Raw genomic sequence first — 27,953 nt, 5'->3', positions numbered from 1 at the left:
AATGGCAAAGAAGTGCATCAGTTTAATTTGCATCTGTTTTAATGACCTCGGGCAAGAAAAAACATTTTGCAGTCTTATCTGATGCATTTACACTGAAAAGAAATGCACCTGTAAAACAAGAGACAGAATGATGTAGATATAACAGCTTTCAGTCTAGACATCAGGTTTCAAGGAACATGCTCCCTGCTCGAAGACTCAGCATATACGGCAGGCACCAATATAGCTTCCAACAGCAGTGCTAATTTTACAGAAATACTGCATGGAATAGTTGTCTGCTTAAAGAACCAAGATGGCTTCCAACAGTAAACTTCTTGCAAATAAGAGTTGCCTAAAACTGCCTTTCCTGCCTGTTGAAGAGCAAGGGAACTAGACCCACTGAATAGGACAATGATCAGAGCTGCAATACATATGCTATTTGTAAGCGGTGCGGAGGGTGTCATTAATGTGTTCCCCCCCTTTTGGTTTTTGGTCCTAAGAAGCTAAATTCAAGGCTGATGACCAACCTTTTGGTGAGTGACGGTCGCTCCCCTCCAACCAGTTGCTTTTCTAATAGCTAAGAATGTGTGTTTCCATTTCCAGCCAAATTCACTTGAGGAGGAAGAAAATGTTTCTGAAAACATACAAGCTGTGCCAGCCAGATTCTTTATGCAGCTTCTCTGAAGAAAGGCATCACGTTCATCTGGGGGGATTTCAGTCTTGACTATCTAAAGCAGCAGCAAGTTAATAGTAAAAAGAAGAAGAAGAAAACAACTTGGCTCCTCACTTCTACAAGTCTTGTTGGATTTTGCTGGCTTTCATGCAACAGAAGCAGCCAGTGTATTTCCTAACTGTGACTTCATCTCAAACCAATGTACTATCTACACACTAGGAGAAATTTGTCCAGCAACATACAATTATTTCATTCCAGCTGCTTATAAAACCTCACAGAGTCAGTGAAAATGCCTGCTCAACAGGATACCTTTTAAAAGCCTCTTGATTCTTTTAATAACAGAGGTAGACTTGATCACCACAGGTTAAGAAGACCATGTCAGGGTTCCACAGACAACGTCCATCCATGGGAGATGTGACAGGGGCAAGCTGGACAGGGATCCATTTACACTATACAAGGGATATAGTCATGCTTGTTTTGTATGAGGGAACATCACCCAAAGAAGCCTGGAAACCGTAATTTGATTAGTTTGTTGGTTTCCATCACAGACCTAGGAACTCCCTAAAGTTCTCTGAGGAAAGAGAATGGATGATTCTAGATGTCGGGGAGAAGGTTCCCAACACTAGCCGTGACAAGGTGTTGTGCAGGTTTTTAGTCTTCTGCCTCTTAAAGGACTTCCCACAATAAGAAAAATATACGGGAGAAGCAGTGGAAATGCACAGCATGGTTTGCCGGTGAACAACGGGGTCATCTGGACTGTTCCCATCCTCAGTCCCCAGTATAAAATTCATTTAAACGAGGCAGGATGGTAGCACACACAAAAAGCCTTGTTTGATCGTATGTAATGACTACCATGACAATTTTAAATATGTAGTTTTGCGATATCTAGCTTTCCTGGGCAGAAAAGACAATAACAGACCAAACTGAAAGAAAGAGGTAAACATGAGAAGCCAGACAGAAACTTCAAAATGACTGGTGAGTGGTCCCTGACGAGAAGAAATACCATTTGCGTACATGATTAGAAATGGCCGGCTGGAAGCCTTGGGGAATATAAAAGCAAGACTTCCTCCTTGGCCACCTCCACCCTTCCGTCACTTGCCATCCACTTCCTACGAGCAGTCTACTTCACACATCCAGGAGTTAACTGCTGCTCCCACCATCTTCCTCTTCATCCTGTTCCTCCAGATCCTCCAGGATGAGATAGTCGATGTCGTAGGTGGCCAAGCTGCCTTGACTCACGCAGGTGGCCACTGTGGAGCCGGTGCTGTCATGTTCTTCGCTGGGGTGGATCACTTTGGGCAAGCCTCTCCTACGGCGGCTTATAGGATGCACACAGTGAGTTCCTGGAATGTGGGGCTCTGTAGATGAAGGAGAGCAGATCATGATGTGAGCAAACACAATTCACCATCCACTGCCCCTGAGATGAAAATGGATCAACTTGCTTTACTGAAGTCACTTCCTTCTTCTCTCAAAATAGCTGTCAAGGTCTCCCCTCCCCACCACACACACACACATACACCAACTGCAACTGTGCTCTTACCAAGCTATCCATGTTGGACCAGGACTAGTAAGTACCATGGTAACAATTTTTTTAAAGAAAAAAAATAGTACTTCCCAAAGGTTATCATTTATGCAGCTGATGGGATAGCTCGGTGGTTTAGCTATCTAGCTGTGGAGCCAGAAGTTCCCACTGTTCCTCCATGAATAAATGTCAACCTGTGCAGCCTTGGGCAAGCTGCCCAGTCTCAGGGCAACCCCAGAAGATGAAACCACTTCTGAATATTCTCTATCTAGAAAACCCTGAAAGGGCTGTCATAAGTCAGAACTGACTGGATGGCACGTTATCATGATCATCATCTGTGCACTGTTTCTCTTAAGGATGCAACACATTTTATGTAGAGCCATAAGAAGGCGGCAATTACACCACAAGGTTATTTTTCCCCAACTGAAAAGTGCCCTGAACCTCTGCTATGATATATTTTAAAGAGATCTGAGTCAAAAGTTTTCCTGCTCCTCTTTCTCTAACAGTTGGGAAGACTGCGCCTACGCTTTCTACCTAGCACAACAATACAGCTCTGACGTGATAAAACTGCATCCAACACGTCAAGGTAGAACTCCTGTAACTGGCAAAAGGACACTGTTTGTCCCAGCTTTTCTCACCTTTTCCAGATTACCTTGCTTTGTCATTGTCTTTGGCTAAACATGGGCTTTATTTGAAAGGAGGACTGCTCGGCGGGCAGCTCTGAGAAAACTGTGCTGCTCGAGGACTAACGTGTTCTCTGCCTCTAAATGGGATGCCAGTTATCTCATGCAATCTTTCCCTTCATCTCACCTCTCCGATTGAAGCAATCTTCTGCAAAGCACGAATGCTGCTGTTTGGTTCGTGGCCCTGGGGTCTTGCGAGGTGGGATGATATAGCTCGGGAACACAGGGGTATGGCAACTGTAGCAAGGAGAAGGGGTCCCGATCTGAGCTGATCCCCTGTGAGGAGGAGACGAGAGAATTCCTTTATTTCATGATATGCTTTTGATTGATTATTTTTGTTCATACTTAAGACGTTAACATTCTATTTTATAGCACACACATTCTCTCTTTCAAAAAAAAACAAAAACCCAACCCACCGCACTACAGAGAAAACAAAATTTGTAGAACAAGAAACCAATCTAGCTTTTAATATTAGTATTGTATTGAAGCATTTAATGCACCTCCATATTCAATGAGAAATTCCAGGCTGCTCCTGCTGGGTTGGGTTTCTTTTGTGTGTGTGTGTGATCACTGGAATGCCTGGGACCTTTGTAGTAGGTTATGGGTTTGCAAATATATGAGCAGTCTTTTTGAAGATGAAATATGAATTAAAAAACAAATGGCAGATCTACAGAAAGTGTATTGTCCAAGTCCAGCTCACAATGCCAAGACTGAAGCCTGATTCCTACCAAACTCTTCACTAGAAATTCTGAATGCTCTCACACTTTCTATGGGGCAGCCCTTTTTGCTCTGTCATCTGAAAGGCACTCTCTCCAGGACCTGCAGGTCTTTCTAAGCACCAGGGGGAGATTTCCCATCATCGGAGGACACTTTCTGTCATTTTTTGTGACAAAATGTCAGTCAATTATCCTGGACTACTAATCATTTATCAGCCCAGCAAATGGAACCATCAGGCAGCAGCATTTAACACCCTGGAACATGAAAATCATTGATATTGTAGAGAATATATAAAAATATCTGGATTTTCAAGGCCTGATTCCATGAGATTTGGAGTGGTAGGTAAGATGCTAAAGCCCCCTTCCATACACACCAGAAAGAATCAGCTCTTGCCTCTCACCTAAAGGTACGTCCACACGAGGTACACTTGAATTCTGCTGTGCCCCACATTTTGTTGTATGGAACCGGGTCATACCGCTTCCAACACTTGTGGCAACGGGCCACCTATGGAGGTTATCAAAGAAATGGATGAAAGGGCATGAAACGTCCAGCAATAAAGCATTCAAGTAAAATACAATAGCAGCAGACCCAGCTCAACTCCTGCTGAATCCCTACCACAGAATGTTGAAACACAGCATGATGTGAAACTCTTTCATCCCAACCAACGTTTGTTTGCATTTATTTCTGGTTTTAGAGCTCTATTATGAGATGGAAAAATTATCTGGATTGACTTGCTATGGGATCAAAAGTAAAAAAAAGAAGGGTCTACAGAGAAAGCCCAGATCCCCCCAACCCCCACTTGTCTATGTGTCACACTTTTACCCTCTTCCTCACCAGACTCAAAATTAGAAAAAAACACCTCTCTGCTTTGCATCAAATTGAAGCCTGTTCTGTGCTCTGTAGGCAATCCCTCTGGTCCTCAAGGCAGTGCCCTAGCACCTCACACACACCCAGGTTGCCCAACGAAAACATTCTGAAAATATAAACAAGAACAGCCCTTCAAATTGTCTAGGGAGTGTGGAGACTTCTGACTTGACGCTGCACAAGACAGCAGCAGCAGCAGGATAGAGCTCCGTCCCCTGGGCTGAATTCCAACCTGGTTTGGGACCCCCCAGGGGGTTAAAACCACCCCAAAGAGGTGGTGAAATGGGGGAGAAGCCTGTTGGTCATGGGGGCTGCAGTTACCCTTGTTACTCCCCAATCAATCAGTGGGCGGAAACAAGGCAGCTGAAATAGCTTGCTTGCAAGTCGTTGGCAGCCGGCAATAGAGAAGCGATAAATCAGCTAATTAACATCGTTGTTACCATCGGGTGAGAAATATTTTATACTATACTGCTTTATAACTCTCCCTGGGCAAGACAATCCCTATAACAGAAATAGCATCTCTTATCCTCACCACTTATCAAGCAGTGATAGATCTGGAGAGAGGGAAGGGACGCAAAGAAACACAAAGAAAATAAATTGGACACTAATTAGACATTTAATTATACTTCCAGGAAGGAAGTTTGGTATTACTTTGGCATTAGAAACTTAAGAAATCCTTCTTTTAAAATCATTGTTAGCTAAACAACTCTGGGAGTTAAGCTTGTTATGTTATGGCTATCTAAGCATTGGTGAAAAGCCCAGAACGCATGACCTTGAACACTCTATGGCGGCCCTAAGCTGGGAATCTGTTTTGACTCTCCTTTTTTTCCTGAGAATTGACTGAAGCACTGACAGAAAGTCTAACAAAGACAATTCATCTTGGAATATATATCTGGCTAATGTGGACCTATCTAGACCAATAAAAACATTTGGATGTATCCTGGACCACTTCTGGGGCTGGATTACAAGAGGCATCAGGCCATGAATATAAACATTGAGTGAATTATTTGGTGAGTAAGTGTCCTTGAGCCTCCAAGCAGGGTAAACCCTTTACGTCTGAGACTAGATTCAAGTTTAGCCCTAAAGATGATCAATCCATTAAAGTGGACCTATTGAAGCAAGTATTGATGGAATTGGATGCTGATTAAGCAACTGGACAACTTTCACTTGGAATACAATTATTTGATACCTGGGACATAATGCTACAACAAGGAAAATTTTGGGATGAAACAAAATCTACCCTTCAAGCAATTTTAGAAATAATGAGATCCCACAACAAAGAGGCGAAATTATTCAATGAGCAGTTTAGGAAAGAATACAGTCAACAGGAGACAGGGAATAATGAGCAAGGATATGAGAGGGTGGTGGATGATGTATGCCAACCAAAGGAGTAGCTGGAGGAAATCATAGGAGAAAACTTAGGAGATCTAAATCTAACCCTGGAGCCGAGGAGAGTCTTAGGTGTGCCAAGGGAAGATAAGGGGAGAGAACCAGCAGAGTGAATTAAAAACAGCCTGGAAGATCTACTGGAAATAGATCAAGTGCATAAAATGATCTCAGATGGTACAAGGGATGGCAGAATTTTTAGAGGGATAGGAATAAGAATTGGGAAAAGACAAACAAGAGAAGTAGTTACTTAGAAAGATAAAGGAAAAAATATTAATGTGGCCTTCAACGTTGAAAGCATGTATATACCTAACTTCTGGAATTGAAAGGGGACACAGCTTATATATTAGAAAAAGAAGCAAACTGAAATAACAGATCAGTAATCAGGGTAAAGACATAACAAGGTGGTTCTTAAGGTAAATTGAAGCTAGACATAAGAAAGAGATAAAACAAATAGTACTTCTTCAACATATATTAGATATGACATTGATACAGACATGACAGAAAAATGTGAAGATAGAAATGGCTAAACAATTATATAAAGAAAATGTATATAAAATACTTTAGATAACATTTACTATGTGTTAGGAACCTATTTAGTTATTACTGCTATAAAATAAAAAGTTGGTCAGTTAAAATGCCTCAAAATTATGTGGATATGAAACCAGAATTGCTTTTATTAGGTATTTTATTAGAGGATTTTGAGAATATTGTATACTATGAGAGCAATATTGTGATAGTAGCCAATATGAATTTCGTTGTATGGGTATACTGTGTATATACTTACAATGACAATAAATTATATTATTATATTGTACGCTAAAATATACACATGATTGGTTCAAATAATTTAAAACTGTATAGATTTTGAAGGGACAACTAAGAAGACACCAAGATGCAAAAAACCCAAATAATTATAAGCAACTCATGTAACATGATGTTTAACAAGCACAAACTGAATTAGATATATTGAAAAACTAATAAAATGTCAATTTAAAAAATTGTCGAGTGAGTGTGGAGCAATTTCACTATGACATTTCCCGAACACCTCTTTCAGACCAAGGGAGTGTTTTTCCCTTCAGGTGTGAATAAAAGGGCATCCATAAGACTGGTTTGGCTAAAATGTCGTGAAATTATTCCCCATCCTCATCATGGGGGATGCGGTTGTTTCGGCAGGCCTTCCCATTAGTCAATTCCTGACACCTTTTTCTTTCCTCTTCTTTTGTTTCTCTCACTCTGTGTATGGCTTTTATTATTTAAATTGTTTATATATTGTCATTGTACTTTTCATGGTTGTTAGCTGCCTAGAGTGGTCCTGACCTGACCAGATAGGCGGGATATAAAATAAATAAATAAATAAATAAATAAATAAATAAATAAATAAATAAATAAATAAATAAATAAATAAATAAATAAATAAATAAATAAATAAATAAATAAATAAATAAATAAATAAATAAACGAACGAACGAACGAACAAACAAACAAACAAACAAACAAATATGGTGCCAGAGGGTGGGGGTGGGGACACCAGGGAGTCCTCCAAGATCTGGAGGAGGGAAAAAAATAGGCAGCCCTCAGAGGTAGGGAAGCTGCCTGCTCTGGCTCTCTACAGAGAGAAGGTCTGCTATCACCATTCCTACTTTGCCTTAAATCTTTTTTTCCTCCCTTAAATGGAGAGAGCTGGAGGGAGGGAGGAATGGGAGGGAGAAAGGCATTGAAGCAGACAGTCTTGTGAAGGTGCTCCTCTCTCTCCTGGCACGTCTCCTTCAAAGGAGTCAAACTGGTGATGAAGAGAACCAACTTCTCTACCTTTTAAGCACGCTTATATATGAAGGCTTCTGCAGCACCTGCACACACCTGCTTTCTCTCTGGAACCCGGCGCCACCACATGCTGTCACAGAGCTGGCAAGAAAACTGGCGGTCCGTAGGGGGGATGCGGTTGTTTTCGGCATTATTGAACATGCGCACATTTTCCTGCGTCAGTTGCAAGACTTTCAGCTTCTGCGCAGCCTCCTGGAGGTGGGGGGAAAAGAGAATAAACAAGGAGGAGTATGAACTTGAGGGCTCTTCCTATCTCATGGTTTCCTCCAAAACATGAAACATAAAGAGATGAAGGTCCACACAGAAGAAACATGTCTTGTGTAAGTCTCCACAAAAGTGGCCCAGCAAGTAAGCAAGGAGAACCCATCTTCTAGTGCTGGATTCCTACATCCACAGAAACTGCAGAATGATGGAGAGTGCCAGAGAAAGCAAAAGCCAAAAGAGATGCCACCCTTCGGGCCATATTGTAATGTTACGGTAAGCTCAAAAATAAGAAGAAATCCCAAAGGTTCCTGAGAACGATGCAGAAAAATGGGAGCCCTCTTTGTCAGAAAATAAAGCTTCTAGGAAATTAGAGGTTGTTTGACTCAATGGAACTTATGCAGGAGCTAACTCACAAATCAGCACTGATTCAGTGGGCCTACTCTAGTGTGCCTTACTATGCTTAGCAATAGGATTTTAGCCAGTGTGCAACAACTGCATCAGAACCTCAATACTGCAAAATGAGTACAATAACTATTCACATCACTAATTATTGGTGATACTATGGGGTGGATTTCATAGTTTCTCTGCAGCCTATACTGGAACTCAGGATGCTTGTAATATAAGCCCTACCCCAGAAATAAGCCCTAGTTAAGTGAAGCCCGCCTTCCACTATTGTGCAGCAACCAGAAGATGGCATGACTGTATTTGAATAAACGTAGATTGTACATGAAAAAAATAAAGCATCCCCTGAAAATAAGCCCTAATGCGTTTTTTTTTTTTGGAGCAAAAATTTATATAAGACCCTGTCTTATTTTCGGGGAAACACGGTCGAGTCAGGGGTGCTAAACTATGGCTAAACTCTGCATCCAAATCTGGAGTCCCACTTTTCTAGGCATTATCTATCTAAAGGCCACGTGGGACACAAGACATGCGGGGTCAGTGCTGTGTGAGTCGGGACCAGGAGATGACGGCCACTGCAAGCTGATCAAAGTGGAGTGCATGTCCCAGATCTTGTCAGTAAATGGACTTTCCATATCACCTCCCTAGAATGCTTGCCCCTCCCCACATTTCTAATCCCCGTAGTTTTGTCACAACTACAACAGCCTGACCCTTTTCCTCACCTTGACGGTTTCATCGTTTTTGTTATCTGATTTCTGCAAAGGGAAAGAAGAAAGGAAATTTTGAAGAACCTTCTTGTTGAACATATTTCATCTGCAGCTGTTATTGAAACACACGGACTCAGCACATATTTTCTCAAATGCTCTGTTTATAATTTCTCAACATCTCTCCACAGTCCATGTGACACAGAATCAAGGCCACCATGCTATTTAAAACAATTACATTTCTGCAAGAGAAGCACATTTTTCCTTTTAAAAAAAAGGCCTAGAAGATTGGGGTGGGGGGAGCCTAGAAGAATACAACAAGACTCTAGACGCAGATGGATCCTTCAAGAGATTGGGTGGGGAGATTTGACCCGGACTGAGCCTTTCTTTGCTGGGGGGGGGAGCAAAGCTCGCTTTTCGTCCCATTGCAATATCAAAAAATCTCCAGACCCAATCTCTTGACATGGTGACAGTGATGGAAGTAACATATCTATGTGTAACTTTTTAACTTTTATGGCTCTTCATGTCCCTGGTATGCCCTCTTTTACCACAGGATTCAAGAGAAGTATTAAGTTAAAAATTTCAAATAACAACTCAAGCACAACCCACAAAATACTTCACTGTGTCATTGAAAAGTGAGGATTTTTTACGTCTTTGACAGTAATGTCATTCTTCTCTCTGACTCACCTGCTTCTTTTGCTCCTCTTCTTTTGTCAGTTTATTCATCACATTCTGAAAGAAGAGGAAAACGGTTGGAAACGGCCATAAAACAGTAGAAGAGATCCATAGAACAGGCGGTCCTTTTTCAAAACTGGGTTTTAAAATATTATTTGAATTTATTAATTTATAAAGGCATTGAGGAAAACAAGAGATTAAAGGGGGGGGAGAGAAGGGAAAAGGAAGATGACCATAGATCAGTCAAGAACATTAGTATCTGTAGTCTCAAAGCAGCTTTTGGCTTTGGCAGAATAGACATTTATACATAGCTAAAGTGGTGAGGTCTTCTGGCTACTGGACTCATGGATGGTGAGTGTTTTATCTTTCCATCTTTAAAGCACGAGTCTCTTGGCTACAGTGAGAGAGCTCATCAGATCCAATTACATAGTTCAATAGTTACAGGAATATAGGTTTTAGAACACCTCTGAAAAAAATCAAACAATTCTTGCAAGAAAATTTATATGGTGCAATAAGGTGCAATATGGTGCAAAAAGGACCACCGCTTGATACACCCACATTATATGCCACGAGGAAGCATTATTCCACCATTACCCTTCGCACAGATTAAGTTGGCATGAGTACAAACACACCTGAGAGTTTTTGGCTGGGAAGACAGCTAGTAGTTCTGTAACATCAGGTCATACATTGTGAGGAGGGGACTATACATGTGCTTTAGTATTGTAATATCTGGCATTATATTATTGTGTATTACAATATACAGTGGTGCCTCGCTTAGCGATCGCTCCATTTTATGGGGAAAATTCGCTTTGCGATGATTGCGGGGAAGCAATCATCGCAAAGCCCCCATTTTCGGCCAGCTGATCGGCGGTTCCAAAATGGCCAACGGGGAAAAAATGGCCGCCCGCTGTTTTGCCTCGCTTTAGAGGCACCGAAAATGGCTGCCGCAATGGAGGATTTTCGCATAAGGTTAGTTTTTAAGCCCATAGGAACGCATTAAACGTGTTTTAATGCATTTCTATGGGCTTTTTAAAATCGCTTAGCAATGTTATCACTTAGCAGCGATTTTTGCTGCACGGATTAACATTGCTAAGCGAGGCGCCACTGCATAGTATTATAGTTATCACCACCACCACTGCAAAACACAGAAGCCAGCAAGGTGAGAAAACCAGCTTCAAGGGTTTCAAGATGGAATATGTCCAAGAACAGAATGGCATACCTCCTTCCAATTCACCTCCTTCTTCCACTCTCAACTGCAATCTTCCACGGCTGCTCTTCTTTTTTAAAAATGTTCATGGAACTCACAGTATATTGTAGGGCTGGCAAATGTAGGGCCTTCCAGATGTGAATGCCTATCAGCTATAGCCAGTATAGCCAATGGTGTGGAGTTGAGCTGAAATCCAACATCTGGAGGGCCATCCATTTTCCTTCCTTTCTGAACTGGTCCTGAGCTGCAGCTCTTAGTTTAAGCCAATTATGGTCCTTCCATCTGTAGTTGTTAAGGGGCCAGGAAAAAAAAAAGCAGCATGAAGGAAAGCTTCGAATGTGAGCTGTTTGTGGACTTCAAGTGACAGGTGATCAGCAACAGGAAGGGATTACACGCTCTTAGCGTAGGTTAGATATAGCCAGCCAGCACACCTTCAGTGCCCAAGCCTTACAAGTGGCCTCTGCTTACTGTTCAATTACATATTTTTTATCCAGCTTTCAACCTCTAAGAAATAACAGCATTACCAAAGCTGCAGGATCATCCCCGAGATTCTGTTCGTCTTGTTGGTCCAAATCTAAAGAAGAACAACATGTGGTTAGAGTGGACTTGAATATGAATTGCCAATATGAAGAAGGTTGCAAATTTTGAAGCTGGGGAATTAAAAAAAATATTACCAATCAGGTATTAAAAGTCAACTGACATTCCTTTGGATTCTTCTGCTCAAAAATTGGTCCCTTTCATCATACTCCAGAGGTGTTTTGTATGATTTTTATTATCTCTGCGTTTTTCTTACAATGATGTTGGTTCCACATGTAAGCCTCCCTTCAAATTGATAAGCTTCATCCATCTTACAATGGGCCACAAGAGAAGAACAAAAGCAAGTGACATCCTGCTCCCACAAGACAGAAATCTGTTCAATGTAAACAATTATTTGACTTAAAGCCTCCAATGGCAGCTTCAGGAAGTAAGTCAACCTCGATTTTCCATGTAAAAACAACATATTCACATGATCTTTTGCTAATCTTATTAAGGAAAGGGACCATAAGGTGGTTTAAATTGTAAAAATGTAGTGTGTGTGTGTGTGTGTGTGTGTGTGTGTTTATATATATATATATATATATATATATATATATATATATATATATATATATATATATATATATATATATATATATATATATATATATATATATATATATGTGTGTGTGTGTGTGTCACATTTTTCCTTGAGGAGCCAAGATGCTTGCTAACAAAGGGACACAAGCTCATTTTCCCAGTATTAAAGCCAGATTTTTTAGCTAAGAGGATAGGACTAAGGATGGAAACTTATTTTTAGGACAGCTTATATTAGTTTGATGAGTTATCAGAGGCAGCAATATTTAGCTTCCCAGAGTGACACAGGTTTTTCCAGCTGTCTGAAACACTGTAGAAGTCTGGGGAAAAAAATCTGGGAATGGTGATAACAGAGAGATGAGTGAGGCAGGCCACCCTAAAAAGGACAAGGGAGGAGATAACAGGGAAGAATCCTTCTACGTACACTCCAGAGCCACAATCAGCATAGATCTGTTTGGACAGAACTGTGCTTTGCAGTCCAGGAAGCTCACCCTCAGTAGACAGGCACAGGAGGAGGAGCTGTCGGCTAGAATCCCTCTGGTTATTTACACCAGGGTCTGTGCAATGGCATAACCTGTAACGGCCAATTGCTACTACTTAATGAGTTGTGACTTCTATTCCTCACTGTGTGCCAAGTCATGTGACTGGTGCATGAGGAGGAATACAAGCAATGAGCAGCATTAACTGCTAGCAATTCACAAAGTTAAAACGTTACTCAGATCACTTTTGTTTTAACTAACAAGGGCTAACATTTACCCTTTTTTTCACATGATGATCTTCTTTAGGTCTAGCTTTCACATTACATCACATTCAGCAAACTCCACAGGGGATCAGGGCTGCCTGCTACCACTGCTCTGCAGTGGCATTCTAATCCCTTTTTCTTTAACTACAAAGCTACGCCAGACCCATGTTTCTCTAAGCCTCCAAGAGGCCCCATAGCACTCTGGGACACCCCCTGTTACTTCTTCTAAAGCCTTGTGTGTTTGACACTCCAGATGATTTTTCACCCTCTTGGCCCTTCATGGGCTGCACCAAGACCTTCTGAAAAGATCAAGAACATGTAGTGATTTATTTGCTCATTTGCTTTGGTTAAAACATGATGTGTGATGGTGTCTAATTTTGGAGACAGTCTTGTCCCTAGAAGCCTTTGGAAACTTGATTCTCCAATGCTTTAGGGAAAAAATGTGGGTGTGCAAAAAATTCCTTCGAGTGTCACATGGGGCCTGTAGAGCACATGACCCCTATTCCTGCTCTATAATTCTGTCAAAGAAGATGCTTCCAGGTTTGTATTATTTGCCTGATTTCATTCAAGATACTTGGTGTTGATGGGGCATTCCAGCTGTCAACAGCTTCCATTTGTAACCCTCTGGTGTTTTCCTGGTGCATAATTCACTTTTCCATTTCCAGGGGAAATTCATTCATGCAGAGAAGCTGGGAGGTTGTGGGTTCTCTTTTAATTGGCAGTGTTGGGAGCCTTCCAAACACAGCCGTCTAACAAGAGTGAAAAAGAAATTAGGAAACCTCTGACTCAAACATTACTTTGGCCTCAGGTGTCATGTCCTACATACCAGAGTCTTCCCCAGAGAAAGGCACACAGTACCTTAGCTGGAGGATTTCGGTCATGAACTTGAGCCCTGAGCTGCCAGTCCCAGCCTAGGGGCACCAGAGAGAAAGTCTGACTCATCTAGGTAGGATTCATTTCATCCAGAAGGTGAACAAGTCCCTGAGGAAGAACCCCCTCCTTGTCCCAAAGAATTCGAGATGCCAAAAGTACAGCTTAGATGCAGTGAGTATCTTCAAAGACACTCCAGCTGTCAAGATTAGCTGGGTAGTTCCAGCTGTAGGAAAGGAGATACCACAAGGCAAGCAACTAAAATGAGGTTGATGAGGGCGCCTTCTGTTGCTAGACCGCCTTGCTCCCAGCTCTCAAGAGTTCCTTGTTCCCTTGATGGATACCCCTCCCATCAATTAAACCAGCACTACTGCCTTTGCCTCTACTTGCTCCTTTCTGTGTTTATGACCAGGTTAAGCCTTGATTTATGGGCTGACCCAAACAAACATCCTATCCATGTGCTGGATATTCAATTGTGAGCCGCTTTGGGTCCCTTGTTGGGAAAAATGTTTCATATAAACAACAGCAACGACAACAATGATAATAATAATAATAATAATAATAATGAGCTATGAGACTACAAGGACCAATACATTCCACCATCTTGTGCAATGACGTCAATATCCCCCTATAGGGGGTATATTTACCTCACATGCTTGCAGCTTGAAAACAGGATGTTGGGCAAGGTGTTCTCTCTCCCTCCCGTCAGTATAATGTGGGCTACAGCTATATTGTAACAGACTGCAAAGTCCACAAAAATATCATATGCACGAACCATTTTGAACCCACTATTTATATATACATTATTTGGCTTCTTGTTTCTGTTCCCCCCATACCCACATCTGAATGGATCTTCCACCCACCTCTCTGCCTTCTATGGTCTCGGCTGTCTTACTAGTTACCCCGTCTCTTCTCCCATCCAGCACCATGCCTCAACATATAACTCACCATTCATTTCATCTTTGCAGAGGATGATGAACTTGCAGGCAAGATCATGATTGTTGCTGAACTTTCGCATCAACTTCACAGCATGCACAATGCTCACTTTACCATAGAATTTCTCCCGTAGTCGCCGGACGCTTTTCTCCAGCTGTGTCAGATGGGTGACAAGAGATCACAATCAAGAATACCAACATACTTATAGTTGACGATCTTAAGAATTTCCAGTGGGGTAATCACACTACACTGTAGTCTTAATTCAGACAAGCACTGGCTGCAGAGGATTAGGATAAATCCCTTCAATCGGCAATGCATGGTGCAGGCCTTATGTATGCCCCCCCGCCTGAGGCAGTACAGTGGTGCTTCGCATAACGAGCGCACCGTATAACGACGAATTCGCATAGCAATCTCTTTTTGGGATTGCTAATGCGAAGGCATACCGACGGTTCCAATGGGCAAAACTTGCATTGCGAAGATCGGTAAGCGTTTCGCTTACCGATCTTCGCATTGCGACGTTGGGGAATCAGCTGTTCGGCGGTTCCAAAATGGGTGCCCGCATTGTTTTCGCGCCCTGCCCTTGCTTACCGAGGGCGCAAAAATGGCTGCCGCTATGGGGAAACTTCGCTGAATGGTGAGTTTTGTGCCCACTTGGAACACATTACATGAAGTTTAATGCGTTCCTATCGGCTTCCCCGTTCCGTATAGCAATGTTTCCCCATAGCGATGGTTAATCCAGAACGGGTTAACCTCGCTATGCGGGGCACCACTGTATAGTGAAAATTCCTGAGAAGTATATTTAATGTACCATGCTATATCCCTAACGCCCTACTCTGAACAGAAGCTGGAGTGGCCCCGCTTGAAACTAATTACAGTGGTGCCTCACACAACGATGTTAATTGGTTCCAAAAAAAATCAATGTAGTGTGAAAACATCGTTCTGTGAAGCACCATTTCCCATAGGAATGCATTGAAAACCGGTTAATCCGTTCCAATTGGAACGGATTGCCATCGTTCAGTGAAAATCCCCATAGGAAACATCGTTGAGTGAAACAATGTTTCCTATATTGGAATGTATTGAAGCCGACTCAATACATTTCAATGGCATTCCGATGTCTCTTTTCCCTCATTTAAAAGTGCCTTAAACTGTTAGGAAACTGTTTTAAATGCTTGGCATCGATAGTCCAGCTTGTGAAAGGTATGCAAACTTAATTTGGTGTTGTTCTGAGTCTTCGTTCATTTTTGCTGATTTTTTGTTTTCTCCACTGAAATGTATTGGACGGACCTAACAGTTTAAGGCACTTTTAAATGAGGGGAAAGGGACATCGTTATGTGAAAATCCCCCATAGGAAACATCGCTGTGTGAGGCAGCAGATTGATCAGAAAAAGACATCGTTATGTGAATTCATCGTTGTGTGAGGCACTCGTTGTGCGAGGCACCACTGTAGTTTAGTACCTCTGATTTTAATAGATCTCCAGTGGAGGAAAAAAGGGTTATTCCCCCCCCCCAGCTTTGTTACAGTTGGGGTTAGAAATGGGCATGAACCGTTGCTTCGGTGGTTCGTCCAGTGAATAAACAGGTGTTTGGTGGTTCCCAGACCTGCCTCCTCCAGCAAGCACCCACTTAGAGGTACTGCTCCAGTTTCCCTGCCTTGGACACTGCCTGAGTGGGTGCCTGATAGAGGAGGCAGGGCTGGGAATTGGCAAACACGTGCACGTCCAAAGGAAGAACCGCCATTTCTATTTGGGATTTATGAAATCCAAGCAGAATATTAGGAAGCAGATCCAGGACACAGCCCTCCAACTCAACAGAGCACAGGTCCCATGTTACTCAGTGGCAGGGAATCACAGTAAGATCTTCAGTCCATCAGATTACCTTTACAACTTAGAACTTGCAAGACATCAGAGAGTTTTCCCCCTGACCGGTTTCAATGCTCTGCCTTCAGCCATTCTAGAGGAAAGTTGCTTATGTACCTGTTACAATCCGCCTCTTTGCTCTTGCCAATCCAGTAAGCTGGAAAGCGTGGAACACGTCCTGCTGCACTGCACATTTTACAAAGATTCACCCTATCTACAGTATTTATTCCCCCAATTTTAAAACATTATCCAGGTAGACCTGATACATTTTACCTCTCTTTTCATCTCAAGTAAAATTATAGCGATGGTTGCAAAATTTTATGCAGCAACTTGTATAATTAGAAAACACATGAATGATTACATCACTGCGGTAATCAGATTAGAAATTAACACTTAACTGCAGTTTGAATTTCAGTCTGCTTTGTATCAATTGTATGGGACGTGGTGGCGCTGCGGGCTAAACCGCAGAAGCCTGTGCTGCAGGGTCAGAAGACCAAGCAGTCGTAAGATCGAATCCACGTGACGGAGTGAGCGCCCGTCGCTTGTCCCAGCTCCCGCCAACCTAGCGATTCGAAAGCATGCAAGTGCAAGTAGATAAATAGGGACCACCTCGGTGGGAAGGTAACAGCGTTCCGTGTCTAAGTCGCACTGGCCATGTGACCACGGAAGATTGTCTTCGGACAAACGCTGGCTCTATGGCTTGGAAACGGGGATGAGCACTGCCCCCTAGAGTCGAACACGACTGGACAAAATTTGTCAAGGGGAACCTTTACCTTTACCTTGTATCAATTGTAAACATTGTACTCTTCTCTTTGTTCTTTCTGGACTAAACAATTGGTTGTTGTACTTTAGTTTCGTATATCTAACATGGCTGACCTAAGATCCTAATAACAGTAAAGAGCTGGCAGCATTCCACAGTTCTGGTTAACATGTAAAGAAACACACCTACTATATCACACGAATGCCTTTCATTTCATCTGGATTGTTTCTTTCTTGTTCCCATTTTTTCATTATGTGTGTGTGTGTGTGTGTGTTTGTACATGCAGTACACACTGATTTAACTGATCCCCGTGTGTAGTCCTACTGTAAAGTGTGTATTGTTAATACATAGATTTGCAGAACAACAATGGGATCAAGGACTTTTTCTGAACTTTGCTTATTTTATACCATTTTTACTGTGAAAAAGTGCATGTTATCTCAACTTGGAATAACTGAATTAGTTTACCAAAAATGTAAATATTACATACAGCCTCATGCTACACAACCTAGCTCTATTTCATGCTGCATATCCTTTGAACTGTAACATATCTTAAATAGAAGATATAGGTAATTTTTTCCAAATGGATGCTTTTTAATAAGAGTGTGTGTGTGTGTGTGTGTGTGTGTGTGTGTGTGTGTGTGTGTGTGTGTGTGTGTGTGTGTGTGTGTGTGTGTGTGTGTGTGTGTGTGAGAGAGAGAGAGAGAGAGAGAGAGAGAGAGAGAGAGAGAGAGAGAGAGAGAGAGAGAGAGAGAGAGAGAGAGAGAGAGAGAGAGAGAAATCATCCATTCTAATCCACCCTGGCTAAAAGTCCATGGGTTAGGTCACACAGTATTTACCTTGCCCCAAGTGCTGGCAACTGGTGCTGTGCCACAGGGTGGCCTCAATTGCATCAGTTCTCTCTCTCTGTACCTTAGGTCCTGCCCCAACAGTTTGCTCAGGATAAACATGACCCTGAGTGGTTCCATTATCAGCTATGCAGCAGCACAAGAGGGACATGGTGTTCAGCACACTCAAGCTTTTAGACACAAAGCAAATTCTGCAAATCACAAAAGATCTGTTTCTGCAGAGTGTTTTGCTGTGCCTACCTGTTTGCTGAGTTGGGGATGGCCTGGCGCATGCCAGATGCTTCCGGTTTTACAAGCCCCAACGAAACTTGGCCATGCAAGATTAGAGGCTGAGTCAGACTGTTGGTCCTACATCAACTCAAGGAGCCAGTATTTTGTCTTGCTTCCAAACAACAATTATGGGCAGTTGTATTTCCATGTAAAGCTAAAGAATAGTTTGGCGTTAAAACTCTCAAGCATCCTCCCTCGCAGGGCCCTCCTGCTGCCTTTGGTGTGGACAAAAGGAGATGTTTGAAAGTGGTGTTTGCTTCTTTTTTTCATTCACTGCAACAGCTCAGTGTTACATCCAATGCTGGATAAACACTGGATCATTTTAGAAACAGATTTAGGGTTTGGACATAACACTAAAATGTGGTTAATTAAGGGTGTGATCACACGGGGAAATAGATCACAATTTGGAGTCCTTATAGAGTGGTCTGGTGGAATCTATTTCTCGGTGATCACACAGTCCATGGAGAAATGCATTCCTGTCTGACTCCAATGTGTATCCAACCTGGACCTTTTTGGTCCATGGGTAGGGCTTCCACCTTTTGAGGTTGGGTTGGAGAGATAGATACTCAGCAGACAGAAGTGTCTCTTTAAGGGAAATCACTCCCTACACAGTAACCCTTCCTGGTGCAATAAGATGCATCCCTTTGCCACTATCTGAACACACCCTAAAAAGGGAAGTGGGATATCGAGATCTCTCCTTTCAAGCGTGCAGGAGGACGGGTTGTGGAAGAACATCAAGCCAAGGCCGACAGCCAAGCCTGAATGGTTCATTTCTTTAAGTTCAACTTCCAGCAATGACCATGATAGCGAAGGGATTTTGGTACAGTAGTTGTATTCAAAAAAGTAGTTTCCCAAAACTTGTTCTTTTAGTGTGGCTTTTGATCTGTAATCATAGCTGGGAGACCTACCATCACTCATGGCCTGCCCCACTTGAGGACTCCCTCTTCCTCTAAAATACTAGATATCGGTTCTGACTTGACTCCAATTGATGTAACTTGCCCAATATGTCAACAAAATGTAATCTCCCACTCTTTTGATGTAGGAATTGCCAATTCTCTGTGTAGCTCTACCCCAGGCCTAACAGGAGCCCCGTGAAATTGCTGGCACAATTATTTGGACATGTGTCTCGATAATGCCTCATCCCCTGAGAAGCTTCTGGCCAAGGTGGTGTTTATATAGTTGGCCAAAGAGCAGCTGGGGCATAAAGCAGGCAATGCTAGGTTGGTGGCAGCAATGGGAGAGGTCATGCTTCAGAGAGTAGGTGTCCATGGTAGCTCCACTGCCCCCAGGCTCGTATGGGGTGATATGATCCTTCAAACAGCCTGGACTCAAGCCATATAGGGCTTGGGTCCAGGTCATTTGAATAGGGCCCAGAAGCAGACTGGCAGCTGATGAAGCTGTTATAACAAGGGAACTACATAACCAGCACCAGTCAGAAGTCTGGCTGAAGCATTTTGAACCAGCTGAAGTTTCCAAACACTCTCCAAGAGTAGCCCCATATACAGCATGTTGCAGTAGTCCAAAAGGACTGTAGCTAAAGCATGTGCTCCATGCAAGATCAATAAAGTGAATATCTGTTTTCTATTCTTTTGGACAAGCACATTCAAGCAGATACAGTGGTGCCTCGCTTAGCGATGTTAATCTGTGCAGCAAAAACCACTGCTATGCAATTTCATCACTAAGCGATTTTTAAAAGCCCATAGAAATGCATAAAAACACGTTTAATGCGTTCCTATGGGCTTAAAAACCCACCTTATGTGAAAATTCTCCAGGGGGTGGCCATTTTTGGTGTCTCTAAAGCGAGGCAAAACAGTGGGAGGCCATTTTGTTTACCCGCGGCCATTTTGGAACCACCGATCAGCTGTGCGAAAATGGGGACTTTGCGATGATCGCTGTGACGGCCTTCCTCAAGACTCACAAAGGGAGGTCGTCACGTCACTCCAAAACACTTTACTCCACTTTACTGCCACCAACCATTCCTTGATAAATAAATCATACATAAGGCCAGTATAATTTTCAAAAATAAAAACTTGGTTTATTGATTACAAACATAAAGGAATGGTAAATCACTGTTGAAGAAATAATCAATCAATCACTGTTTCTCAGGCATTAGCTATCACAGACTCTTTCTCACTGACTCTAAGATCACTTTAACTCTCAGCTCATTCTCTTATCTTAAGTTCCAGTCAGCAATCTCTTCAAAACCTCTCTCACACACCCCTTTATACACCAGCTCCTCCCCTAAGTACCACCCTCCGTCACACCATTGGTTGATGACTCACTACCCCAGCTGTGACGGACAGGTGAGGTCAGGGCCACCTGTTACAATCGCTTCCCCGCGATCATCGCAAAGCCCCCACCGATCAGCTGTGCGAAAATGGGGGCTCTGCGATGACTGCTTCCCCGCGATCATCGCAAAGCCCCCACCGATCAGCTGTGCGAAAATGGGGGCTTTGCGATGATCGCAAAGCGAAGTTTCCCCATAGGGGCCATCGCAAAGCGATCGCTCTTGCGATGGCAAAATGTCTATCGCAAAGCAATTTCATCGTAAAATGGAGCAATCGCTATGCGAGGCACCACTGTATATTTATGTAATATTGTTTTTTATCAACTGAATATTCAAAAATCTAACTACAGGATTCAATATGTTTCAAGAATATAACAATGAAAACTTGAAGAAATTTTTCAATGTTACAAAACTTAACATGGTGTTTCAAAATTGAATAATAAGAACTTAATGAAAGCATTACTTAGATTAGGCATCCTTCAGTCTCGAGAGACTATGGTGACGTGCTCTGTATGGAGGACTTGGAACAGCATCTAGTGTGGCTGAGAAGGCCAATTCAAGAGTGACAGTCCCTTCCACATCAAAGACAAATACAATCTGTCCCCTGCCCAGCTCCCTGATTTTGCTGGTTTCAGGACTGCCTCTTTGCGTCGGCCTGTCTCTTCAAATTGGAAGAGGCCATGATGCACCACCTGCCTCCAGGCTGAACACTCAGATTTGAGGGTTTCCCATCTGTTGAGGTCCATTCCTAAGGCCTTCAGATCCCACTTGCAGATCTCCTTGTATTGCAGCTGTGGTCTCCTTCTGGGGCGATTTCCCTCCACTAATTCTCCATGCAGGAGATCTTTTTGAATCAGACCATCAGCCATTCTCACAACATGCCCAAGCCAATGTAGACATAGATATATTACTGTTTCAGTAATATATACATGCTAAAAATTCCAGCTTGATCTAGGTGATACCAAAAATGCGTCAGAGACAACACATATGGTATGTGTTCAGCTTCCTCTCCTGCGGTGCACAAAGGGTCCAGGACTCACTGCAGTACAAGGGTGTACTCAGGACACAGGCTCTATAGACCTGGATCTTGGTATATGCCCTCAGCTTCTTATTGAGCCATACACTCTTTGTGAGTCTAGAGAACATGGTATCTGCTTTGCTAGGGAGAGAGTGTCAGAGATCATCGAGCCAAGGTACACAAAGTCATGAACAACCTCCAATTCTTGCATGGAGATGGTGATAGAGGGAGGTGAGTCCACGCCCTGGCCCATGACTTATGTTTTTTCCAGGCTGATTGGTAGTCCAAAGTCTTGGCAGGCCTTGCCAAAACGATCCATGCATTACACAAAGCATTACACATACTTAACAAAAGTATTACAAAAGTATAATAACTAAGTTAGAAAAAAGAATTCTCAATTAAGCCATATTTTACATCAGTACACTTCTATAGTATTGCAAAAATTACTTCCCTGCCTCACAGCACAGTCTCCTCCCCCTGCAAGCACTCTTCTCCTGTCCTTTGCTCCTTGCTCTTTTCTCCTTGCCCAGGGTCTCTTCTCTAGCTGTTATTCATACCCTTACTAATGTTTATCTCCCCCTCCAATTATCACCAACATCAATTTTACTAGGTTGGCAATGCACATGCCTGTATAAACGGCCACAATATTTTGAATAGAAATATCTATTGCTTTTACTAGGGTGGCAAAGTACCAGCCAGGCTGGCAAGTTGCCAATGTAGCAGATTGTAGTCTTTATTTTCAATAACTCAGCCTTACATCTGCAGGATAAACAAGATGCACTGGGTGTAAATCACCTTAGGAGTAAGCTAGGAGTGCAGTGGTTTGTGACGTTAGCAACCACGACCTACTCCAGCTGGGAACCCTTCTTCAACAGACATCTAAACACAGCAATCTCTGGTCCGAATAATCTTTGACATTCTCCCTTTCTGTCCCAACCCCCTCAAGCTCTGCAAAGCCCAACTGAATCAACCGGCTCACTAATTTCAAAAGCTTCCTTGTTTTAATACAGTATTTAATAAATTAGGAAGCCATTGTACAAACTCAACACAGACTGATTTAAGATCAAGAAAGGTGTGTGGCAAGGTTGCATCCTGTCACCTTTCTTATTCAACTTGTACACTGAAATGACAATCAGAAAGCTAGAGTTAGAAGAATCAAAAATCAGGCTAAAAATTGGTGGAAGAGACATCAGTAACCTTCGATGTGTAGATGATACAATCCTCTCAGAAACCCAGGAAGGTCTAAAGTCCCTGATCATGAAACTTAAAGAAAAAAGTCTGAAAATTGGCCTCTTTTTGAATATTAAAAAAGACCAAACTCATGACAACTGCAAAGAATCAAAACAGTAATGGGTGGAGAAGAGATTCAATGCGTGGAAGAATTCATCTTTTTAGGTTCACTGAGCAATCAAACGGCAATTGCAGCCAAGAAATAAAATGTCAAATCATGTGAAATCCCACAGGAATGATGATTATGAATCAAATATGGAAAAGCAATGATGGTCAGCTTGATGACCAACTGGAGATTAATTTGCACCATCGGGCTCCCCATAACTGCACATTGCTGTGAACGTTGAACGATGAAGAAGATGGACAGAAGGAAAATTGATTCTTTTGTGCTATAGAGTCGGAGTATGCTCTTGTGCATTCCATGGACTGCAAAGATAATGAATAAAGAAGTGCTGAAGTGCATAAAACCAGACATGTCAGTGGAAAACAAAATAACAAAACTTAGACTTACCGTATTTTTCGCACCATAAGACGCACTTTTTTCCCACAAAACAGGGGGGTGGAAAGTCTGTGCGTCTTATGGAGTGAAGAGAACAGATTATATTTTCCTGTTTTCTTCTCCTAAAAAATTGGTGCGTCTTATGGAAAGGTGCGTCTTATGGAGCGAAAAATACGGTAGTTATTTCTGTCATGTCATGCAGTCAACATCATTGGAGAAAGACATTATGCTCGTAATGGTCAGTGGTAAAAGATGATAAGGACACCAAAGAACGTGTTGGTTGAATGTCATCAAAGCAGACACTGCCCAAAATATAAAGCAGCTGAAAGAAGCTGTACAAGATTGGAAATCATGGAGACAGCTGGCTCCTGCAATCACCAAAGGTCGGATACGACTGAATGGATAATTTGATTCAATTTTAATATTTTAGCGGTCCAATAAAGTCATTACCCAGCGTTGTTTTGGACAATAGTTTAAGGTTAGGTGCAAACACAGATGATAGACCTGCCTTGAGACTCTTCTGGTTGCAGTTGTTTGACAGCTAGACGCTTCTGCTTAGTTAATAAACATGGTCAAATGGTTGGCTGTGGTCCAAACCTAGAACATTTCCTCTCCCTTAAATGCATGTGATTCCAGAATGTCAAAGGATTTACCCCTCCTCATCCAGTACAGTAGCAAGAAGAACACCAGAAAATTGGAGAGTTATTAAAGCCCTTCCAGAGGTTGTTAGACTGTAGACCCTAATTAGCATAGCCAATGAGGAAGAATCCCGAAACCTGCAGTCCCAACAACCCCCTTGTTTACAACCCTGTTTTCTCCACACTATTGTTCAAAAACAGGTTACTTTATTCCCTGATGGTTTGCATTAATTATGACCTAAAGAAGTTCCCTTATGCTGAAGTTACTAAACACGGCTTTACAACACCTATGAATGGCTGCTGATTACGTCTTACTCTCCATTGCACCGAAGTACTTTTTGCACTGCCAGTTCCCTCTACTTCCACATATCCACTGTTTTCAAATAAGCAAGAATGTTTATGTTTGCTCACTCTTCTACCTTACTAATTGGATGATTCAATAAGATTCCACTCAAAAAAAACCAGTTTGCTCTTGCGATGTTAGAGAAATCAGATCTCTTGGTCATGTTCTTCCACACTTCAGGTTTTACAGGGATCCCAGCAAGAGTGAATCTCTTGTTACTAATTTTAGAAGAGGTAGCCATGTTAGTCTGTGCTAGCATATCAGGCAAAAACAGAAGAAAAATAAAAATAGAAGAAGATAAAAAGACTAACTGCTGTAGTATAGTGTGAACTTTCGTGAACAAGTGCACTTCCCTGTCCTGTTACTATGACTTCTGCATCCTTCATGTCCTGCGTGATTTGGTTCCTTCCTATATTGTGGTCTCTGATTCAGTAGGTTCTAGCTCACAAGAAAATCTATTACAATATTTTTGTCAGTCCAGTCTTTAAGGCACAAAGTCCTATTGTTGTTGTTTTTTGCTACAACAGACTAACACAGCAAGACTTTTAGAACTGTATATAACAACCCTTGACCAATGCATATTCAAATCTCTGCTTTAGCCCTGAGTTCAGCTAAGGACTAGAGGCACTTTGTTCTTCTCTTACTAGACCATGCTAACATAAAGGCTAACTAAAGTTAAATGGGGTGCAACTACACAATGAGGGAAATCCAAATTAATTTACATTCACCCGCTGTGAAGTCACACCTGGAAATTCAGGTTTCCCTGGGTCTCTTCACATTAATTGGCAAAGAGCAGAGCCTTGCTTGCAATTCTATTTAGAGCCCTGTAGGTGCCACCATTACAAAGGAACTACCAAAGAAGCTGTAAACAAAGGTTTCCTTCCTCATTTCTTCATCTCATTATCTTTTTTAAAAAAAGAAAAGTCTTGCTGACAGAGAGAAACTTTGTTCTCCATTCTTAAGCTGTTAAAAAAAAGAGAGAGTCTTGCCCACAAAGGGAGGCTTTGTTACCCATTTCTATGAATTAGTGCTAGTATGATGGCTTTTCTGCATTGGCTAAACTAAAGCGATGAGATGCCTGAATCAATGTCAATTGATCTATTTTTTTAAAAGTAGTCCCAGTGGTGGAGGCAAAAACTATGGGTGGGATGGGGGACTCCAGAGTGATTTGCATTTCCTTTTGAATCATGTAAGTCAAATGGGAAAGTGCAAATCAACCTGTCCCAATCCTGAAGCATTTCTTGCATTTTTTAAAATCATTTCACTCAGAGTCCCTCCAACATGATTACAGAGATGACACAGTAAGACAAGTCCACATAACTTATTGCCCTGAGCTAATTAGGAAAACAGTGTTCTACCACAGCAGCCAGTGTGATTTAATAATTACATTTTAAATAGCAGCTATTAAAGTAATGACAACATTAAACTGTCAGTAAAACACCAAGTGGGGCAAAACAAAAAGTGGTAACATCTGATGGACTGAATGTCTTCCATGAGCGGGCTGCACACATTTCCCAGGAGGAGGAGTCTGAAAGACACCAGGCCCTCACTAAAAGGCCCTGTCTCTACTGCCTACTTAGCTGGTAATGATGGATCAGACAAAGGTCAGACCCCCTCAGAACAATTCCAGGGCTGATTCATGTTCCTAGGGATGGCAAAAATCTTTCAGATCATGTGATCCCAAGCTATCTGGCTTTATAAGACCATAATCAGACAGCAACTTTGCAAGAATCCCAGTGACTGGCAAACACAAGTAACTAGTCTATCAATGGGTAGCAGTCTATCTTCTGTCCACCCAACACTACGTGTTGAGCATTCGAGATTTAGTTATACACACACACTCCTTGCTCTGCTCCTCAAACCCTTCAGCAAGTTTTAAACCACAGCATGAAATCTTAACTCCAGAATAAACCCACCCTGGGAGGAGCAGTTCTGAGGGCCTCTTCCATTTCCTCCTTTGGAAACTGACGGCTACCTTTTTGCCAACATGCTCACCCTTTATTAGGTAAAGGTAAAGGTTCCCCTTGACATTTAGTCCAGTCGTGTCTGACTCTAGGGGGCAGTGCTCATCCCCGTTTCCAAGGCATAGAGCCAGTGTTTGTCCGTAGACAGTTTCCGTGGTCACATGGCCAGCGCGACTAGGGAATGCCGTTTTACCTCCCACTGGGGTGGTACCTATTTATCTACTCAGATTTGCATGCTTTCGAACTGCTAGGTTGGCAGGAGCTGGGACAAGCGACGGGCGCTCACTCCGTCACGTGCATTCGATCTTACAACTGCTGGCCTTCTGACCCTGCAGCACAGAGGCTCCTGCGGTTTAACCCACAGCACCACCACGTCCCTACCCTTTATTAGACAGCTTTAAAACAAGGAAGTTCATCAGTTGCTAAAAGACAACTCACTAGAACCTCCAGGGACAATAGCAATGTACCATGGAACAAGTTCAGAGGAGGGCAACAAAGATGATCCAGGGGCCGCAAACTAAGCCTTATGGGGAAAGACTGAAAGAACTGGGCCTGTTTAACCTTGAGAAAAGAAGACAGAGGGGGAGATATGATAACACTTTTCAAAGACTTGAAAGGCTGTCATACAGAGAAAGGGCATGACCTCTTCTCCATCATCCCAGAGTGCAGGACACACAACAATGGGCTCAAGTTATAGGAAGCCACCCGGAAAAACTTCCTGTTAGAGCAGTAAGGCACTGGAACCAATTACTTCGGGAGGTGGTGAGTGCTCCAGGGAGGCATTCAAGAGGGACAATTGCCTGGCAGCATCCAGCAAGGGGTTGGATTTGATGGCCTTATAGACCCCTTCCAACTTCACGATTCTGTGATTCTACGAAATCAGGGGTCTGAAAAGGGCCGACAGTTAAGGAAGGATGTTACCTGTCATGCCCTGTTTGTAAGCTTCTCCCCCTTGATGAAAAGAGGATCCTTGAGCTCAAAGTCAGCCCAATAATTTTTTTCTGCCTGAGACTGAATCACAAACGGCACTGCTCTCCCCCCCCCCCGCCCACCTCAGGAGCACGGTACTAAAAGTCAGAAAAAATATTTTGGTTCCTAATGCCTCTTCCCCATACCCCTTTTCTGGCACCAGCAAAACATACGGCTGGTTAATGATTAACAGTAAGGATAGCAGGGGCAGATCCTGTTCTCAAGAGAGGGACGCCTCCCCCCCCCCACCATCTGGGGGCTAGGCACCCCTCCCCCTCTGTCCAGGAACTGCCAGGAAGGAAAGTATCCAGCTAATAATTTCCCCCCTCCTTTCATGACACCCCCAAGCTATTGCCTGAGGATGCGCCCCCCCCCCCCGCCCAGCCCTGCCTAATGATAGGGCCGGCTCTACGCGAAGTACTGTATAAAGATTTTGCTCTAGCAAAGTGAGCTCTTCGGCTCTTAATGTTGCTGCCGGAGAAATCTGCTGTTACTTTATCGAGGCTACTGGCTGGGACTACTCGGAGTTTACTTCCAAGCCTTGCCAACCCCCCCCCCCCGACTTCCTATTTAAAAACCTCTTTCCCGTCCGAAGGGAATGGAGCGCGCTGCCTGCCTACCTCCACCTCCTCCTGCCCGACCCGGTGCATGGCTTTGGGCGGGCGAGGCGCCTCAATCCCCGGGAGGCTGCTCGGCGAGGCGGAGGTCGGCGCTCGGTCCAAGCCGAGGGACGGAGGAGGGGCTGGGGGCGGCGCCGGAAGCCCCGCCACGGCGCCCCC

The 27,953-nt window shown here is 42.9% G+C and overlaps 1 protein-coding gene and 1 long non-coding RNA gene across 2 annotated transcripts; both read right to left on the bottom strand.

Moving 5' to 3' along the window:
• Nucleotides 1-21: 21 nt before the first annotated feature.
• SHFL (shiftless antiviral inhibitor of ribosomal frameshifting) lies at nucleotides 22-27,953 on the bottom strand. The gene is made up of 9 exons (XM_072991495.2): nucleotides 27,795-27,953; nucleotides 14,508-14,649; nucleotides 11,359-11,408; nucleotides 9,640-9,684; nucleotides 8,971-9,003; nucleotides 7,682-7,837; nucleotides 3,972-4,075; nucleotides 2,982-3,130; nucleotides 22-2,007 (listed from the first exon to the last, which is right to left on the bottom strand). Exons 1-9 carry the CDS (start codon nucleotides 27,822-27,824, stop codon nucleotides 1,790-1,792), a joined length of 927 nt encoding a protein of 308 aa, XP_072847596.1. The 5' UTR covers nucleotides 27,825-27,953; the 3' UTR covers nucleotides 22-1,789.
• On the bottom strand, nucleotides 17,712-27,546 carry LOC144587115 (uncharacterized). Its single transcript, XR_013542297.1, has 2 exons — nucleotides 23,436-27,546; nucleotides 17,712-23,267 (listed from the first exon to the last, which is right to left on the bottom strand). It is a non-coding gene; the product is annotated as an uncharacterized LOC144587115 (long non-coding RNA).

This window comes from Pogona vitticeps, chromosome 2 (assembly GCF_051106095.1).
Source record: "Pogona vitticeps strain Pit_001003342236 chromosome 2, PviZW2.1, whole genome shotgun sequence".
NCBI classification, from domain to species: Eukaryota; Metazoa; Chordata; class Lepidosauria; order Squamata; family Agamidae; genus Pogona; species Pogona vitticeps.
This window is presented reverse-complemented; position numbering and strand designations above follow the sequence as displayed.

Coding starts and splice junctions, on each gene's coding strand:
- SHFL (XM_072991495.2), bottom strand. CDS start 27,824: ATGCACCGGGTCGGGCAGGAGGAGGTGGAG. Junction 14,650..27,794: donor TCGGGCAGGAGGAGGTGGAG/GTAGGCAGGCAG, acceptor CATCTGACACAG/CTGGAGAAAAGCGTCCGGCG. Junction 9,004..9,639: donor AAGAGGAGCAAAAGAAGCAG/GTGAGTCAGAGA, acceptor TTCCCTTTGCAG/AAATCAGATAACAAAAACGA.